Genomic DNA, 19,276 nt, shown 5'->3' with positions numbered 1-19,276 from the left:
AACTTCAAAAAGATTATAATGTAAGTACCACAACTAAGGATAAAAATATCACTGGCCAAATGCTGCAGTGGTTAGTGAAAAAAAGAAAAAAACGTTTGAAATCTTAATTTCGGAATCCCCCACTCCGTCTCTCCCCTTGCCACATCAAAAGGGCACTTTTCCGCGACTGTAGACTACAACATACAAGTAGACTAAAAATATAACTGGTCAAATGATGCCACGGCACGTGAAAAAAAGAAAAGAAGTTTAAAATCTTGACTTTGGAATCCCCCCGCTTCGTCTCTCCCCTCGCCATATCAATAGGGCACTATTCCGCGACTGTACAGTTACTACAAGTACTACAACATACGAGTACCTACTTACAATAAAAATATCACTGGCCAGTGATGATGCCGCGGCAGGTGAAAAAAAGAAAAAACCTTAACTTTGGAATCCCCCCGCTTCGTCTCTCTTCTCGCCATATCAAAAGGGCACTTTTCCGCGACTGTACGGCGAAGGTTTACGCGCGTTCTCTCGAGTGGCGGTATCGGGTGCAGGTCGATGACCGCGGCTGCGGCGACGCGTTTCCATTGACTTAAGAATAAAAGCTATTGAAAATTATTGGGTCATTTACTGGGTTTTAAAAAAATAAACCTAGGGTTAGTCTTGACATAAAATTTGTGCACTACATTGTGTAATGTTATGAAAAAGAAAAAATATATACAAAAAAAAAATAGAATTAAGTAGGTCCCTATTGTAAGTAAGAAACAGAGATGATAGAGCTTTAAAACCCTTTCAGTGTCAATTAATTCATAGGCAGATCAGACAGAAGAACAGCTCAAAAGCAGAAATGTCGTCATTTAGCACCCAAAATTGCTGCCAATAATAACTTAATTTAGATTAAACGCTGACGCAATTACAACGGACCGTTTAACGAACAAATTAACCAAGGATTAAACTGCCAATTAGGACATTCCATTACAGAATGGGATAGTGAAACTTTAATCAAGTTAATTGGTGAAAAATGGTTCACAGCGATCGCGGGAAATGCACGATTTAAAGGGAGTTACAGAACCTTACTGCTAACTTTTCGTAATTTATTGCGGCAATTTACAAAAGTTTTATGTGAGTTCTAGCAATTTAAGTATTTCAAGGAAATAAATGTATGACCTGACTCGCATGAATGAAAACAAAGAGAACGCTAGTATAAGTTATTAGAGCACCTTATTATTCATCCCTTTTACAAGTACATATATGATTTTTCATAATATCAGTGTCTGAATGTTTTTTTTCTTCACTTTTTTAAGAGTCATTTGTACGCGAATTAGAAGTTGGACGCAAACAAGCGACATGACCTTATACCTAGTACAGTCAGCAACGAAAAGCTCAGTGCATTCCATCCACTAGGTTTCCTCTCTCTCGCGCCGTCTCCGTGATTACAAACTGAAGACTTGGCTGTATGGCGAATGCCTTTGCCTTTTCCTGCAAAAGGAAAGAACGAAACCAAAAAAAAAAAATCCATCCACTAGTACTAGTATATTCTGTGGCGAGGCAGCAATGTTGTGGCCCTGTGGGCTACCGCGCAACCGTCAATGGCTGAAACCACACCTGTCCGCTTTTGACGTGTTTTTATTTATAGCTCTGTCGGCATTCCACCGCAGTGTTTTGTTTGCCTGAGTAAACTAGAATTTCAGAATTATTTGAGAAATAATCCTCTATTTGCTAAAGCGCTTGTAACATTGAGCTTCCTAGCGATAAGACTGAGCAAATTCTGCTGTTTCAGATTGATATTTCTTTTATCTGTTTTGGTGTACAATAAAGTATATTCTATTGATGAAAGCTTTCTATATCTATCTATCTATAGTAACTTCTATTTTATGTAACTGGATAAGTCCTTCCCTCAAGTAGAGTGATAAGTTTTGTGTACTCAAAGTGATGGAATGTGGGAGTTTGTATGTTTATTCGTCACTCACCCATTAATTGCTTTGATTGAACGGGTGAGTGATAGTAAATATTAGGTTTTGTTTGAGACACGCTCTACGACTTGGATTACGTGTTGGGAAAAGTCACAGTTTTTCTATAAAATCTGTTGGATATAGAATGTCATGTAGTGAAACCAGAGTTCAGTAGTAGATAGAAAGATAGAATAAAATATATTGTACACCACACAAAACAGAGACATAAAAGTTTTTTTTTAATTCCTTTTTTGTAAAGCAAGCAATAAACGATCATTTATTTATTTATTTATTTAAAAGAAAAGAAAAGAAAAAGAATTGAGAAGGCGATTAGGGAACTGTTTTGATTATGAAGCGTTTTCTTTTAGGCAACCTAGGGACTGGTCAGTTCAACATAAAATAAAAGAATAATGTGTGATATTGATGACAGGAATGTTCCCAGACACAGTTGCAAATAATAAGAAAATATTTCAGATATTATTGGACTTGTACTCCGAAATTTAACAAAAAGATAAGTATGTATACAGTTGCAAAATAACAATAAAATATTTCAGATTGGACTCGTCCATTCCGAAATTTTACAAATAGCAATAACGTAACAACCATGTGCCGAAATACAAGAGGGAAGCACGTGACTATTGACCGGCAATTCAATTCGCTTAATTGGAAATATTCCACGGCCGGTGAATTGCAAAAATATTTTACAGGGATACGGGAAGCCAGTACATTTGCGACCGCAGCCGCCACTGGCTACGGGTATAGCCGACCGCAGCCGATGGCCTCTGTTTATGGACAACCCATGACGATATTGTAATAAGTATTTCAAATATATACTTCTATACTTCTACTATACTAATATTATAAAGCTGGAGTTGTGGAACATGACGCTCAACCACCATAAGGAAGCTATGGTGTTAGTGCATCTAATTTACTTACACTATCTTGGTTTGTCTATACAGTGTGTCCGGGCTTGTAGTGATCAAACTTTATGGGCTAAATCTAGGGACAATTTTATCGATAAAAATACTTCAAATTTGGGGATTGACCCATCTATCGCAAAATTACAAGGATTTAAGTTTTTAATTTTTAGTTTTCACCTCTTCCTTCAAAAACAAGTGAAAGCGTGGGTAGCTTAACATTAATAAGCAAATATTTTATATCATGCGATAGCCAATAAAATTATCTATTAGCAAAAGTAGAAAACAGATACAAGTTTCATACATTTTAAGGGAGTAAGAATGGATTTAATTAGAAAAAAACATGACTTTTTTCACTTCTTTTTCAGTTATTTTCCAACACAAGAAAAACTGGGTCGTTAAGGTATGTTTTATTTGCATTGTATTATTAGTATTTGAGCTATTCTACAAAACGAACGTAAATTTATTAGTCTACGTCTATTAGTTTCGACGTAATTGTTGAACAAAGATACCCCTTCCCAGTGGTTTGATACAAAGGCCTTGTAAAATAATTAGACTAAATTATTAAAAGTGCCTACCCAAAGTCATTAGTCCACGCGGACGAAGTCGCGGGCACAGCTAGTTGTTCAAATAAGACACGTATGTTCTCTTTTACAGGCTTTTGAAGTGCTATTAAGGGAATTATTTAAGGAAAATTGTTTCTTATTCAATTATATATATATATATATATATATATATATATATATATATATATATATATATATAACGGGCAACAATAAGAAAGCAGGGCAAACGTTAATAAATCTACATTATGACTATTTGTGAATAACTATAAATTAAAACGTATTCTTTAATTGAAATAGATGGGACATTCAGGGAATTAGCATAAATTGATTTTATGGCCGTTTTATCACGTTCGCTGGTAACTGATTTTAAATAGTAGTAATAAAGGACCATGCATCATAAAAGTAGACCATAAATTGTAGTTTTAGGTTAGGATAACACATAATGAAATGTATTAAAACAATTTTCCTTCCAATATAAATATGCAAAGAGGACAAAATAACTCAATTTGTCATCTGTATCACTAAATGGCATATAATCAAGTTTAGCCTTCCAAAAAAGAAATAAGATGCCTGGCATAATTTCATTCCTAACCTAACCTCATTTATCAAAGGATGAGGAATCCACAAATCATCGGAATACCGAGATTATTCTCCTTTGCAACGGGATTTTTCTAAAGTATTAAATTGGATGGTGTCGGGCGCAGATGCTGCTGGCAAATTGAAGAACTTTCATTCAATACTAAGTATTTAGAATACCCTCTTATTAGTCCTCAGGGGGAGCAAAGAAAAAAATACAGCCTCTAGGCACCAATGGATCGGAAATTTAAAAGGTAAAGCGTACTTTGAAAAGGGAGGAAAAAGTATGCTTATACATAGTTTCGTTAATAAGACCCTTTAGCGTAGGCACAAGGAAAGTACCTTCGTAAATAGAAAATAATAAATTAGATAATTATCTCGTAGTAGAATGGAAACATTATATCTAATTACATTAATGTAGGTAACGCAAAAACATAAAATGATTTTATATCTGTAATTAAATTATAATTAGCTAAAAGAAAGTCACAGTTCCCGGTATTTACGAATACAAAAATTAATAATATCGTATTAATTTTCAAAACGTTTGCGACTGGTAGAGTATACTATGTTTAAATAAACTACTACTTGGGCTACTTTTATCGTGGTTTTAGGAGAAAATGCTATAAAATAATAAATGTAGGCAGGCTCAGTTTTTACGGAAGTGGCAGTTCACCGTCACACTGCTGTAAAAGCTTTCTAATTCAAATAAAGACAATAACAACTAAAATACAAACTGTTTTCAATATTATCACCATTGCTGCATACAGCTATGAATCTTACTTGTGTGGATGTCTGGATGTTTGTTACTCTTTCACGTGAAAACGACTGAATGGATTTTGATGAAATTTTACAGCATTATTGTTTGTAACCCAGAATAACATTTATGACGATCTGTGACAAACTAAATTTCACGCGGGCGAAGCTGCGGGCAAAAGCTAGTTTAGTTATATGTACTTTATTTCATTCACTAAAAGACAGTCAGCTCGTCAGTTCAGTCGTCTTTATTAGTAGACACTGCAAACATCTTGTACCTACCACTAACTCGGTAAATAATCTCGTGGCGTAGTGGAGACGCGGCCCCAGCGGCAAGGACCTTTTAGGTTATGCAACACAAATGTTGTGTTCGCAACTATTTGTACGCTCTCATTTCGGCTTCCCTTTGCTGCCGTTTTCAGAAGGAACTGTGACAGACTTGGATATTGGATGCCAACTGTTTGCACTGTGGTTGTGCGAATAGAATAATTCACAAAATGAAAACAGAAGGTAGGTACCTAAATGCTAGAATTGGTTGTATACAACTTAGGTACCTGACCTTCTTCTACTTCTTCTTGTCGTGTCAACGACAAACCTATACAGTGTCAGCTCAAAACGCCGCTACAAGAGTGGCGTTATCAGTAGCATTCATTAAATTTTCCTGCGTGCAGTTGTTTGGGCACGCAGGGCAAGACATCATGTGCTTCATCGACTGGGGAACAAAACCTTCTTCCTCCTCCTTCAACCAACTTGTGATAATGAGTATTAATTATGTAAGTCTTAGGCTGGGTTGCAACATCTTACTTTAACTTGGACAAACGTCAAAATCTGTCAAACTCCATATAAAAAGCACCGGTTATCGTTAAAGTTAGGTGGTGCAACTCAGCCTTAGCAATGCCTTAGCCTTCACACTTATAGGTAACCATTGTTATTATATCCTGCGTTAAAGATTGAGTTTCTGAAGTCTGACAACTATACAATGCTTGTATGTGCAAAACCACTATAACCCATAAGAAAATAAGTCTTTAAATTGAGATATTACTCACTAAGTTCGTGTCCTTTTTCAACAAGTCTTTTAGTTAGCTACAAAAGAGACAGAATAATAAAACAGCAAAACACAGTTATATTTCAGTCACTTGACTACGAATTTCCATCCAGTAATTTCTGGGTTAAAGGTCGCTTACCCCGTTGTGAAATTCAGCGTTTTTAAATTTAAATAGTTTATTTGCATCACATGTGGGGAACAGAGTCTAGAGTCCATTGAATTGGATTGCTGCTGTTTTAGTAAACATATTTTTAAATAATGAGCGTGGTAGGTGAACGAACTCGAGTCGAACGTTTTTCACGGAATTGAAATGTTTCATTAGGGAAAGAAGTTGTTGTGCATGGCGAATTAATAATAAGAAATTGAGAACAGTTTTTGCCAACAAAAAGTGTGGCTAATGCAGTCTTCACTCCAAAGTTCAAACCCGCCGAACATGAGTCATTGGCTTTTGACATATCTATCAAAAGTCATAGAAAGTATAAGTCGTCAACATGATTCTTTTGAAATAAAGCCACCGAATTCCCCGGGCTATTTCGGCGGGCTTGGTGTGTAAAGTCTTTAACGACGACTTTGAAGAAAATATTGTGTTTCTAGAGACAGATTTTTACTTTTCTATGAACCATAGTAATCATACAAGTATTATGGAGTCCATGGTCCATTAACCAGGCGAATTAACATTCTCATTCTCCTAAGTGACTGACAGCAAGATAAATCCTACCGAGGAGGAAGCAAAGTCCGAAATCCTTTTTTGGAGAGTTGTTCATCTAAATAAGGATATGGCCAATTTAGCATAACCACATTCGGATTTTGTTTAATCCTTCCCTTCAATTTTGGTGCGCCGTGTCATTTTAAGTGAGTTTTAATTTGATACTGATAAGATCTCAACAGCAACGAGTATGTAAGTTATTGAAAAACGACGATGAGTCATTAGTTTTAAAATATTTAAAAAACGAATGCTGGAAGAAAAAATCAAATTAAGAAACTGGCTGCTTGCAAAAAAAAAGTTTTAAGATGCTCAGTGAAGGGGCAATTCTGCGAGTTCGGAGGCGGCATTAGAAATAAAAAGTTCGTAAAACTGGATGCCAGTGCTTTACTATTGTTGTAAAAACTATGAAAGAATCTTATCTTCGAATAGAAACGTCACATTTTAATTTATATAAAATAGGCTTGAGAGAAGGTACTTTACGATAAATAGTTAATTTCTTCAGTATTCACGTAGGCGGGCACAGAAAAGCACAAAAAAGGTTTTTATGATATTATTAACAGTTTTACACGAGCTTTTAATATCGTAGATTCATAATGCTATGAATATACTAGCCTACACGTTTATTTTCTTGGCAACATTTTCGTAAGTAAATCTCTTACATGCTCCAGGAAGAACTCGAGAGTTCTTAGCGAGTATTATACGAAAGTAAGAAGCTTTCGTAATTTTATCGCAGAAATTAATCTGCGAGTTCTCAGGTTCCACTTGAAGGCTTAAGTTACGAAAATAATTGGTATTACCAGCAATTAAGCGAAAAACAACAGATGCCCACTGATTTTGTCGATAGATTAAATATTTTTTGAGCTTTGTTGTACTACTAACGCGGAGAGCAAAAAATTCGTTGATTGTGTTTTGACTTAAGAGCGTTTACGTCTAGCGTGGCATGTCAAGTTTAGGTAATTTCGATGCTAGTTTTATTCACACTAAAATAATTATGACTGTGTGCGTGTTCTCACGCTCTATAGTCAAATCAAAATACTTTGATCCACCATCGTAAAAGTATGCCAGGCTGTCAAGTGACAGCTCAAGGAAACTATAAAATCTTCAAATCTTCCAACACCGACTACATAATTATAAATAATGTCGAGTGTCGGCTGAGGNTTTTTAGAATTAATAAAACGAGCAAAATAAGTTTACAAAATTTATTAATCTAAGTTTAAAAATATTTGATTTTAAGGTACAGGTGGGTAGGTTGTAAAAAGATCGGTTCCACGTAACACTTGTGCCAGACTCCCCTGTGCGGCCTCCTGCGGTCCCCGTGGGACGCCGTGATGTCCACTTCTCTGTCCCCTCCGGAACGGTCCACAATAAGTCCTAGCTCAAACTGAGCCCGGCCGTAATTCCTGCATAAACATTGTTTTATATTAGCCTTCGTGTGGGGTAAGAGATTGTACTGCCACGAATCTTGATTAGGTGATTTCAAACAGGCGGAAGAATATAAGCCAAGCTAGGGAAGACGGCCAGCAAGTACTAGAAGAGGTCTAGGCATTTAATTTACTGGGATGTAGTGGCAGTTGTAGATAGCAGAAACGGTTTCAGTTAACTGATGGCTAATAAGAAAATAATTAAGTAATTTCGCTTCAAGGAACATAATTTATACCAACCAATTTACCTACACAATTCGCTAAAATATTAATAAGCGTAAATCTATGCTATAAGCAACAACACTTAACTTCTACTATAAAAAGCATTAATTACTATTTAGGAACATACCCTATCTTAACAAATAATAAGAGATGCACAACTTACCCAGTTACGGGATGAAATGTAGGCTAGACACTTAAGTTTCATTAACTGTGAGGTTTTATTAAAGTTTTATTAAACTCGCACTATGAAAAAACGCCAACGAGATCGATTTATTAAGACGCGCGCCGCATCAAGCGGTACGCGGGTGCTCAAGTTCAAGTGTCAAGCGAGGCTGGCGAGTGTGGCAGTCTGTCTCTGGCCGAGACGCTGCGCCTGCGGCGCGCACTCCCCGCGCCCTTCGCCCCGAGCGTATTTACGTTCAAAAACTTATGATCCATTGAATCGTAAAAATAAAAAAAATAACATTTTCAAATGTTACACTCGTTTTACTCCTTAGTTCGTAAAATTTGTTGTTTGATATCATGTTGATAGATGGCGTTTCACAGCTTCCCCCGCATGAATATTTACGAACGTCAAAAACAGTAGTTTGTCCAGCGCTGTAGATTTTAACCAATGACGATAGATTGCGCTTTTTAGACACGTCTTATTTATTTATTGAAATTTATTTGTCACATATCGTCATAACTTATAGCCTATAATTATGTTGATCTGGTTTATGAACAATAATACTGTAAAGTTTCAACAAAATCCGTTCAGTAGTTTTTGAGTGAAAGAGTAGGTAACAAACATCCAGACATCCAAACTTTCGCATTTATAATATTAGTAGGATTGTTATACGTCGCAACTAATGACAAAATTTTTTTCCCATTTATCCTCAGTAGGGACATAGTCAGTGTCCACAACCGGGAATAGACGGACTGCGGATACTATGCGGTATCCACGAATTACCTCAGCCTGTGCCTCAGTGATATCATGCGTTGCGCTTTTTTGAACAGTAGGATGCTCCACGACTACACAGCACTGTGCCATACTCGAGCCCCATATAGGACCATATAACGCGCGACGCAAAAGTATAGTCAGCGACTCAGTGCAGCCGGGCCTCCGAGATTAGGCATCAACCGGCTTAGTGCGCCGGCGGTAGCCAAAAGCTTAGGGGTGAGACGATTCAAGTGGCGGTCAAATGACCACTGTCCAACTAACTACAATCCGAGGTACCTACCGCAAAGATTTTCCGACTGTAATATGTTGTGTATGTTCCCCCTACAACTAGGTGGGTCCTTGCTAGCAGAGCATTCCTATTAACTATTCTGTAACCACCTATTTATGGCAAATAAATTATTAGTATTATTCCTCTTTATAATATTAGTAGGTATACATACATAACTTGCTGTTCCAAATATTCGTCATTCGTTTTCGTTTCATCGCTAAAAATAACTTAATTTTATTTTTCATTACGTCTGAAATATAATTTGTAGTAAAAATAGACTGTAATGAAAAATAACAATAAAATATTTTAATTACCACGTGATCGCAAAATCTACCACCAAGATTTTTCGGATACACTATAAAAGTCCAGCTACCTGTCAAAGATCAACGTACGCATGACACATGTCAGCAGAGCACCGAGCGACGTGACCTCACTCTAGAACGCCTCGAGGCGGACTGAATTTGAACGATTCGTGCGCGGCGATTTATAGTAGTTTTCAAATACTCATAGAAAAAAAATTACAATGAATTATTTAAAATTTCAAAGTAAATATTTTAGATAAGATATTCTTCTATTATATTATGCTATTTTTGTGGTGAATAAAGGAAGAATATTGGTGAAAAAATCACTTTGATTTTTGGGTATTTCACGTTCTTTTAATTTGTGATTTCTTAGTGTAAAATGCTTAAATCTAAAAATTTTCTCAGATAACTATTTGCCCAAGGATCTATGCTATAGGATATATATGTTTGTTAAATCGTTTTCACAGTGTTTTTATAAGAATTTCAGCTTGTAAACTGACGCTAAAGTGGAAATTTACAAAACCTGTGTGGACTTATCTGGATAGAATTCTTAAATGCTAAACTAATCGCAATATTTTCTCAATTAACTATTTAGACGACGAAATTGTCTAACTATTTATGCCTATAACATATTTGTAGTATTACTGGTTAATGATTGTAACGAGTTGAAAAAGTACTGTTTTTGCGCCAAACGGCGTAAACGCTCTTAATCCAAAATTAATTGGTACGTACTTTTTATCAGAAATAAAGAGGAAACAAAAATATCTCCTGTTTTTATTGGTTTCAAATTGTTTGTTGTTGTTGTATGCCACGTAAGGTGTACAAAAAAAAAACAAATTTCATTTATTTTTGACGGAAAACTGAGTAGGTATGTATAAAGAAACAAGAACTGCCTATATTTTGTTAATACTCGAATTCCGGACCAAAAAACACGATATTGCTTTATTTATAATATGTTACTAATTTACTTAAAATACTTTTATGAAACTTACCTACGTACTCGTATTCGTAAAATCTCATCATGGTTATTGGGAAAGCCGAGGATAACATTTCTTTAAACTTAATATCTTGCCTAGGCTTTAAATTCTAATAATATCTAAACATAGAATTGTTACCTATTTGTTATAAAAAACTTTAATGAAATCAATAACCTCTGTTACAAATAAATAATGGCCACTTAAAAGTAATTTTTTAGCTCGTAAAGTTGCTCTTGTAAAGCTGTTTTTAGGTTTATAATTCAGTTTCTTACACACGCTTCTGTTTTTTTATTAATAAACTAACCTTATTACTTTTAAAATATACAACAACGAGGTTTTATGTAAAGAATGTTTCATTAAATAGATTGTTAATTAAATAAAAAAAAGCCAAAATAATGTAAGAAATATTAACTTTTTAGATCATGATACCATTGAGTTTAGTTAGCACTGAAAGTTTCAATACTCTGTATGAAAATTACGTTAATATATCGAGAACAAATACACTAAAAGAGTTCTTATCCCACCGTTTTTAGGTTGCTAATGTATTACAGGCATGAGTTTTATTCAACTTAGCACTCCTGCATCATAACGTGTCAGCTAAATGGATTTGTTAATGAAATAACACCCCGAGCCGTTGTTGCCAGCTTTTAGAGGAATTCCTTTGTCTCTATCTTGTACAAACACTTTAATGAAATAAAAGAACGCACTAAAACCAATTAGTCGCAACAATGTGTGGGGTGGCAGGGCTTGTTATGTATCGTTANATACAGTGCACTGATTTTCTTTAAAAACATATGCTATTCTTACATCTCACACAAAAATGCGTAAGAATAAGAATGGCCCAGATCATTAAAGGCCAATGACAGGTCGCGCGACCCATGACAGTACACGCGACCTGTCATTTCCCTATGATCGCGCCGTGATCGCGCTTGCGATGGCGATCTGCACGCGTTGGTGTGGTTGGAGTATTAGTATAGGTAGCGACACGTGCGAGGCTCTACCATTATAATCGATTCTGAAAAAGACTAATCTGCGGCTTTATTTCAAAAGAATCATGTTGAAGACTTGTACTATCTATGTTTGGTGTGTAGACTGCATAGAGGATTCGCTTTCTCATCACTAGGACTTCTAAACTAATGCGTCATCTTCATAACGCCAGCCGGAATTTATTTTATACTTATAATAAATCTGTAGAGAGGTCAATTCTGTACATGAAATATATTTCCAAAATAACTATCAGGGGGTGATTAGTGATCGATACTGATGCCAAAAATGCAATCAGTAAAATTTTTGTCTGTCTGTCTGTCTGTCTGTCTGTATGTATGTTCCTTATAGAAACAAAAACTACTCGACGGATTTTAACGAAACTAGCTACAATTTTTCTTCATACTCTTGGGCAGGTTATAGGATACTTAAGAATTCCCACGGGAACGGGAATTAGCGGGAAAATCCTTTTGTATGAAAAATCTAAAACGAGATCCACGCGTACGAAGTCGCGAGGCCGCTAATTCTCAATAAAACAAAAGCAAAATAGAACGGGCCGCGTCAACTGGTGTCGCGGAGTGAGTTTTGAAGAGTTGTGCGCTGACGGCCGAGATTAAGTGCGCCTTTAATAGCGAGCGCGACCTTGGACTCGTCCTTGAATGATGGGGGTTGAAACAATAATTAAGGGAACAAACAAACATAGGTATGTACCTACCTACATTGAGATTTTGCGAAGAACAACCTTTAAGGCCCGATTCGACCAAACTTTTATCCGAGAATAACTCCCGGTATATTATGACAGTTTCAGTATGGGCACAGAATAATAATAAGTACTAGTACAGAAGGTTTATTTACTTCGCGAAGGTATTTAAAAAATGTTTGCTCAATGTCATTAACAATATCATTATGGTGTAAGCTACACCATATTGTTAATGACGTCTCAAGAGTCAAGCACCATTTTGTTAACAGTTTTATAGCCATAAAAGTTGGCTCAAGCGTAACTACCTATTTTTTGAAGAAGTGACTCTGGATCCTTCTAAAGACACATTTTTGAGGTAAAACCTTTCCTTTAATGAAATGAAGTTTAGAATTAGGCTTTCAAATGGTACCAATGTCGGTGGGAAGTGGGGATGCATACCTACGTTTGATAAGTGCTTGTCGCGGGAGGTGCTATTTATTTGATGCCGAGTGTATACTGTGGTTACACTATCAAAGATGAAGTTTGTGTGTGTGTCTCATAAAATTAAACATTAATTTTGCAGAATAATATATTGTTTATTTTCTTTGCCTTGTTAATTATGAAAAAAGTGCCGTCTCCTGGCACTCTGGGAGATTCATAATACTTGTACTATGGATTTGTCTTCAATTCTTAGGTTTCCATATTTAATGATGGCCAGGGGGATTGTTGTGTCTGGCTTCTGAAATAAATTGTGGAAGTTATTTGAATTGATCATTTTTCATAACATTCAGTCAAACATAAGCATGAATTTGTTGGACAAGAAGATAGCAGCCTTTTGGATAGCAGCTAGTATAATATTAACCTTAAACAAAATCAATATTATAAAAATCCAGGGTACGAAAATAGGTACAAACTTTTTATTTTAAATAAGTTTAAGTTAGAGGTAGGTATATAAGAAGGTTATAAATTATTATTTTACTTTCTATCGGGTTACACATACCGCGGTTACAGCTAGGAACAAGTTGTGTGCCTAACAGGTTATTGTAAAACATAATACGATATTATCATGGTTACAAAAAAATATGGTTAGCAATAAATATTTAAGTATTAATTTAGCTATCAGTCAGTCTATAATATTATTACGAGTATTTCGTTAAGCACAGTCGCAGCTTCACGGACTGCACTTTTGTAATCTCACCGGGTCAATATTTAAAATTTCTCATCACAGCTAACCCGTATTCTTACAAAAAGTATAAGTTATCACATTAAATTATTGGTTCAAAACTTCAAAGTAATATAAAATAAATTAATAATAAAAATACAGCGGGTGTAGGAGTTGTGGTAAAACTACTATTCGATCCATCAGAATCTTCTGTCACATCTGTTGAAGAAACCGTAGTAGTATCTTGTTCGGATGTCGTACCTGTTGAGCCTTCTGCTAGAACTGTGTTGATGGTGTTCAGCAGAGGGAATGTTCCCTCTCCACAGAGGCCGTGGAAGTCATCAGTCTCGATACTCCAGAGCATGATGCCGCGAAGGTTGAAGCTGTTGGCGTACTCCACTTTGGCGGTCATGGACTCAACGTTATCAAAAGATACCCAGTTGTAGTCGAGGAAGGCGTAAGGCACTTTGGCAAGGTTGTCGGTTTGGACGGTCCAAGAAGACTCGTTCTGGAGGATATAGCAGAACTGAGAAAAAAAAAAGATTAAATTAAATAAGCACATCTTTTTCTATAATGTAGGTTATAGCTGTTGTAAAATAATTGCGTTTTGGATAAATGCTCCCTTATTTTATACATATTTCCTTGTAGAAGAGGATCTTAAGAAGTTTTTCTAATTTACGTGGTCTTCATTCAAGGATTAGAACCTTCTCGATGAAGAAGATGATCGATCATTATAATTTGTTTATTACCTATTACAATATTATTGTTGTAACATTGTTAATCTGTGTGGATTTATAAACAGCACGTACCTCATTATACCCGACATATCCACTTTCGGCAGTGTAAGGACCGGCGAGACCGGCTCCGTTGGAAGGTGAATTTGGAGCGTTAACTGAAGGGTCACTCAGGTTAAAAGTGCGCCCATAGAATGGAACCCCCATAACTAACTTCTCGGGAGGACATCCTGGAATAATAAAGGAGTTTTTTAAGGCGAAGTAATTATAGTGCTACAGATTAAATGAAAGCCGCAATCATCGGTCTGACTGAATCACTCAAAGGAGGGCTGCAGTGCAAGATGAATGGCAATAGATTGCGAGGCTTGCTACCAAAGCAGATATGATGACCAAGACCACTCGTGAAAAGTCAACGAAGAGAAGAAGATGAGAATTACATCTTCAGCATCAAAACAACCTAATACTATAAAATACTTGTTTTACGAAGTATTGTTTCTCAAAGAAGATCTGAAGGTCATTACCTGCACTAAGCCAATACTGGACAGCGTTATTGACGTTGTACAGAGTGCTTTCGTTTTCAGCACTCTCGCCTTCACTTATGAACAGAGGCGCGTTGTGGCCGGTCACGGAGTCCCAGGCGCCGTGCATGTCATACGTCATGACGCCAATGTAGTCTACGTACCTGGTGAGGAAAGCTGGATTAATATAATTAATGCTTAAAGTGGAATATAATGAAGAATTCGAGTAAGTAGTAGAAGAGATAAGTAAGGACATTCATCATCATCATCATCTCAGCCATAGGACGTTCACTGCTGAACATAGGCCTCCCCCAATGCTTTCCATGTTGACCGGTTGGTAGGGGCCTGCGTCCAGCGCTTTCCTGCTACCTTTATGATGTTGTCAGTCCCCCTTGTAATGTAATGTAGTGCCTTTAACTATCTTGAACGCTCAACATTCATTAACTGGTCTGTGATAATAGCAAATGATGTGTCTAATAGTATACTTAGTGTTATTTATTTATTTTGTGTAAATCTTTATTTTAAACACCAGCGTGAGCAGCGGATTGTACTAAGAATATAAAGGATTTTAAATGGTACATACGAGTATTAACAAAAAATTCAACTGTCACCAATTGACTAACCCGAAACTAAGTAGATTTTGTGCTATAGCGATACATTTTACTTTGTGCTATAGAGATATAGATTAAAGACTCTAGGCACAAATTGTCTTGCTCATCTCACTAACATTAGCCTCAACGCAAACAACTGATACGCTATCTACGGCGCAATATATTAAAAGCTAGTATTATATTATCTGTGGCTTTAGCATGGAAGAACATAGGGGAGAGTTCGGTATATTGTACCGCCGGGTAAATTGTACCACCCTCATATTTCGTAATGTATTTATTGAATGTTTGTAATTGCAACACTCAGCGATACACAACTAAAACAATTAATATCGGCCATGTGGTTATTGCCGTGACAACAAACACGTGTGTTTTATTTTGAAAAGTATTTTTTCATTGTTTTATTTATTTTATTGGTGAGATACAGGCCAAGAGCTTCCTCGTTGTGGATATAAAAAAAAAACTTTTGACAATACATGTTTAGTTTGTAATTTTGTTAAATTGAATCACAGGGTGTTTCTAATATATTATTTAGAAGCGTAAATTAGTGTGGATTACAATTATTTGAAACATTTTTCGGTATTTATAAGCTATATTTTTTACCGATTTTTTAAAAGCACTATCACCTAGTCTGCTAAATTGTATCACATCAAGTTGTATGGAACTTTGCCAAAAGATTTTGTTTTTTTTTTTGTAAATCATATTTTGAAGTTATAATAGCGTAGTTATGTTTGACTAACAATAAATGATAGCAAAAGACTGGCAAAGTAGATTAGGTACAAGTGTGCGTTACGATAATTGGAATTACAAAACTTGTACTCAAAATCGTGATAACGTGTAAAACAATATCGATTGTCTATGTTATTAACTACTGTTCCTTTTCGTTTCCTAATTTGTTAAGAATGTATCGTATAATATTTTGCCATAGTTTTAAATTTATTGAAATCCAATTTAGTAACCCTGTGGTACAAATTATCAAACCGGTTGGCTAAATTGGACCGAAGCTCTGTGTGCCTACCATGAGTTTATGTTAGGTGTGCTCGCTAGCGACTGCGTAAAAAAATGACATTTAAATGTATGACATATTGTGCAGCGCCCCTAGTGGCTACTTTCAAGAAATAAAATCTTCATAGAATTTTTTGACGTATTCGCTAGCGAGCTCACCTAACGTAAACTCATGGTAGGCACACTGAACTCGTACTTTGTTTATTTGTGCTAAATATACAACAATCATGTTAATTAATACTTATGAAATAGTATGTTGAATAATGTATCTTTTATTATATACCATGGACATTAGCAAAAACAAAAGAAAACTATGTGTAAAATGGGATTGAAAAAAACTGGTCCAAATTAGCGGACTCTCCCTTACTTGGCAACACTTGGAACGTCATAGGACTGCACAGCAGCTTCCTCCACAGCAGATACAGCGACTGTCAGCAGTAGACCGTAATTATCGAATTCCTCCCTCAACTCCTTAAGGAGAGTGCTGAAGTTCTCAATGTCGTCTTCACCATGCACCGTGTCTCTGCGATTGGGGTACTCCCAGTCTACGTCCAGACCATCGAAGTTGTATTCCAGTATCATTGCCAGAGAGGTGTTGATGAAGTTCTGCCGATATTCTGGTTCTGCTGCCATCTGCAATAATATTTAATATTGTAAAATATAAGATTTTAAACTTTCGCGTTCCATTTCAATTAAAATATGTAGTAAGACACGGGTCTTAACGCGACGTTTATTAATGAGTTACATTATGTACTCACGGCTTGACGTTTCGGCTGCGATGCTGCAGCCGTGGTCACAAGCTGTTGCTGTTGCTACTTAGTTTAGATATTGGGGTACATTTACGGCCTATTCAAGATTGATAATTAGAGATAATCTGCATGTACTTGTTTGTTACTAAGTCGTTTACTAAGCTGATTTGCTGATACATACAATTAAACTATCTGCTACTTTGTTAGTAAAATCGATTCGGAAGGTAGATAATTCCAAATCCTAAGTATGTTAATAATACTATAAATAACAACTGTAGTAGAAAAGTAAGTAGGTACTTACAATAGAGTAATTAGCTGATCCTTCGCTCCATCCTCCGACAGCTACAAGCGTTTTGAGGTTCGGGTTCTTTTCTTTCAACGAAGTGAAGTTCTTGAAGTTACCTGTATATATTTTCAAACTCTGTTAGTAGATAAGACAAAGAAATAGAGGAAGGAGGACTGAACTATGAAAGAATCAACGTTTTGATAAGACAAGTCTTGAAATACTCTAATACCGAAATTCTTTGGAGACTTTTCCCTATTCCGTTTGATTTGTTATGATGATAATATTGCAAAGATGGATCATCAGCTAGAAAAAGTGCCCATAGTCCACCTAGGAGGACTGAGGTGGAACACGAGCAATGTATGTAGAATTCAACGTAAAATAGATAAGTATTAGTAATTGAAGACAATCATCTGTACCTACGTACTTCATTTTGTACCTATACTAGTTTAGACACACTGGTTCGCGACACTTCGCGCGCTTTTGGCGATATCGTGCCTGTCTTCTGCACCTATCTATTTTTTGCACTAACCTCTCTCAACATCAAGCTCAGGGTCAAGTGCCAATGCTGTTCCTTCAGCATTAATGCCGATGAAGGCATATACCAGATGCGTGCAGAGGAATGGGTCGATGTCGTCTACGTCGAACTTGCCCAAGCCAGTCCGGTATGTCGCCCATGTGCCATAGTAGCAGACTACTATTTCTGTAAGAAGACGTTAATGTTATGTAGCTAACTTCTTAGGTTGATAATAATCATCATTTCAGCCAGAGGACTTCTAATGATCCGTTCTGTCTACTTTTTGGGAGGATGTCACTGTATTTGGCCTCCATTCCAGAACCTTTCTGCCCCATCGACCGTAACGCTTGCTAATTCTTCGGAATATCTTGGGTTAATTATTAGGAAACAAAATTCCAAGGCATAAGCTTTAAAGTTTAGAGTCTAAACAAACACTAATATTTGGAACTGAAAATTAACTGTAACTGTATTATTTAATTTCATTGATTGGTGAAAATACTGACAATACCACTCTTGTAGCGGAGTTTTGGGCTGACACCGTATAGGTTTGTTGTCGTAACGACAAGAAGAATTGATGGGTGGCAGCTGGAGTAAACGATTAAAGAATGCTAGGGTAAGGATGCTATGCTAATGTTAGACGATAAACCAAAGACAGGATCAAAATGGCTAATATTGAGAGAGGTCTATATCCAGCAATAGTCTGCTGATGCTTATAGGCTGATGACAATAATAATTATGATGTTTGGTAGAGTGAACTTCCTTTGGTACAGCAGATAAAAAAAGCATCTGAAATTGAATCAGCCTGGTAATCCGAAAAGAGCTGGCTTGCTGCAGAGAGTATGGTCATGTCAGTTTGGACATGGAAGTGTAATTTGAACTATTGAAGGAAGCTTCAAAATATTCGTGAATTGTATTAATTTGAAGTAATTTCTGTTAATCTCTAAAACAAAATAAAATCGTATCTTACTATCGTCATTCGCGAACACCGCACTGGCACAAAAACTCAACACAAATAATAAAATCAATCCCATAGTGAAGCCTGGTTCGAACTTTACTATGGCATTCAAGACTGCTATTACAAGAATATATACATTTCCTTTATCAGATAAATTTATTACAAAATTGATAGAACAAAAAATCAATTACTTTTATCACATAATTACAGCCTGAATAAACACTGCATGTAAATAAACATTAGCAGCTACAAAAAATTATGCTGGTGAAATCTACATAGTTTAACGTGACTTTCTTTTAGTACATACTAGCGGCCGCCCGCGACTTCGTACGCGTTGATCCCGTTTTATCCCCTTCATCTATCTTACGCGGTTTAGATTTTTTCATTCAAATGTTTTTTCCCGCTAACTCCCGTTCCCATGGGAATTTTGCAATATACTATTGTAACTAAGCTTT

The 19,276-nt window shown here is 36.2% G+C and overlaps 2 protein-coding genes across 5 annotated transcripts in view; both read right to left on the bottom strand.

Moving 5' to 3' along the window:
* The window catches only part of LOC114355930 (uncharacterized), a 121,941-nt gene that overhangs the window by 37,800 nt on the left and 64,865 nt on the right, over positions 1-19,276 (bottom strand). The gene's annotated exons all lie outside the window — the stretch shown is intronic.
* LOC114355931 (probable chitinase 2) lies at positions 12,834-18,915 on the bottom strand. Of its 3 annotated transcripts, none has more exons than XM_028308982.1 (8): positions 18,834-18,915; positions 17,882-18,052; positions 17,368-17,468; positions 16,685-16,950; positions 14,708-14,868; positions 14,262-14,416; positions 13,714-13,978; positions 12,834-13,029 (listed from the first exon to the last, which is right to left on the bottom strand). In XM_028308982.1, the coding sequence occupies exons 1-8, from the start codon at positions 18,895-18,897 to the stop codon at positions 12,995-12,997; spliced, it is 1,218 nt and encodes a 405-aa protein (XP_028164783.1). In that variant the 5' UTR covers positions 18,898-18,915; the 3' UTR covers positions 12,834-12,994. The 3 variants fall into 3 exon arrangements, with proteins under 3 accessions (XP_028164783.1, XP_028164784.1, XP_028164782.1); XM_028308983.1 differs by having other exon boundaries at positions 12,875-13,026; XM_028308981.1 differs by lacking the exon at positions 12,834-13,029 and having other exon boundaries at positions 13,260-13,978.

Source organism: Ostrinia furnacalis, unplaced genomic scaffold, assembly GCF_004193835.3.
Source record: "Ostrinia furnacalis isolate ACB-3 unplaced genomic scaffold, ASM419383v2 OfSCF2576, whole genome shotgun sequence".
Lineage (NCBI taxonomy): Eukaryota > Metazoa > Arthropoda > Insecta > Lepidoptera > Crambidae > Ostrinia > Ostrinia furnacalis.
Note: the sequence above shows the minus strand (reverse complement) of the source record. Positions and strands in the feature narration are given on the sequence as shown.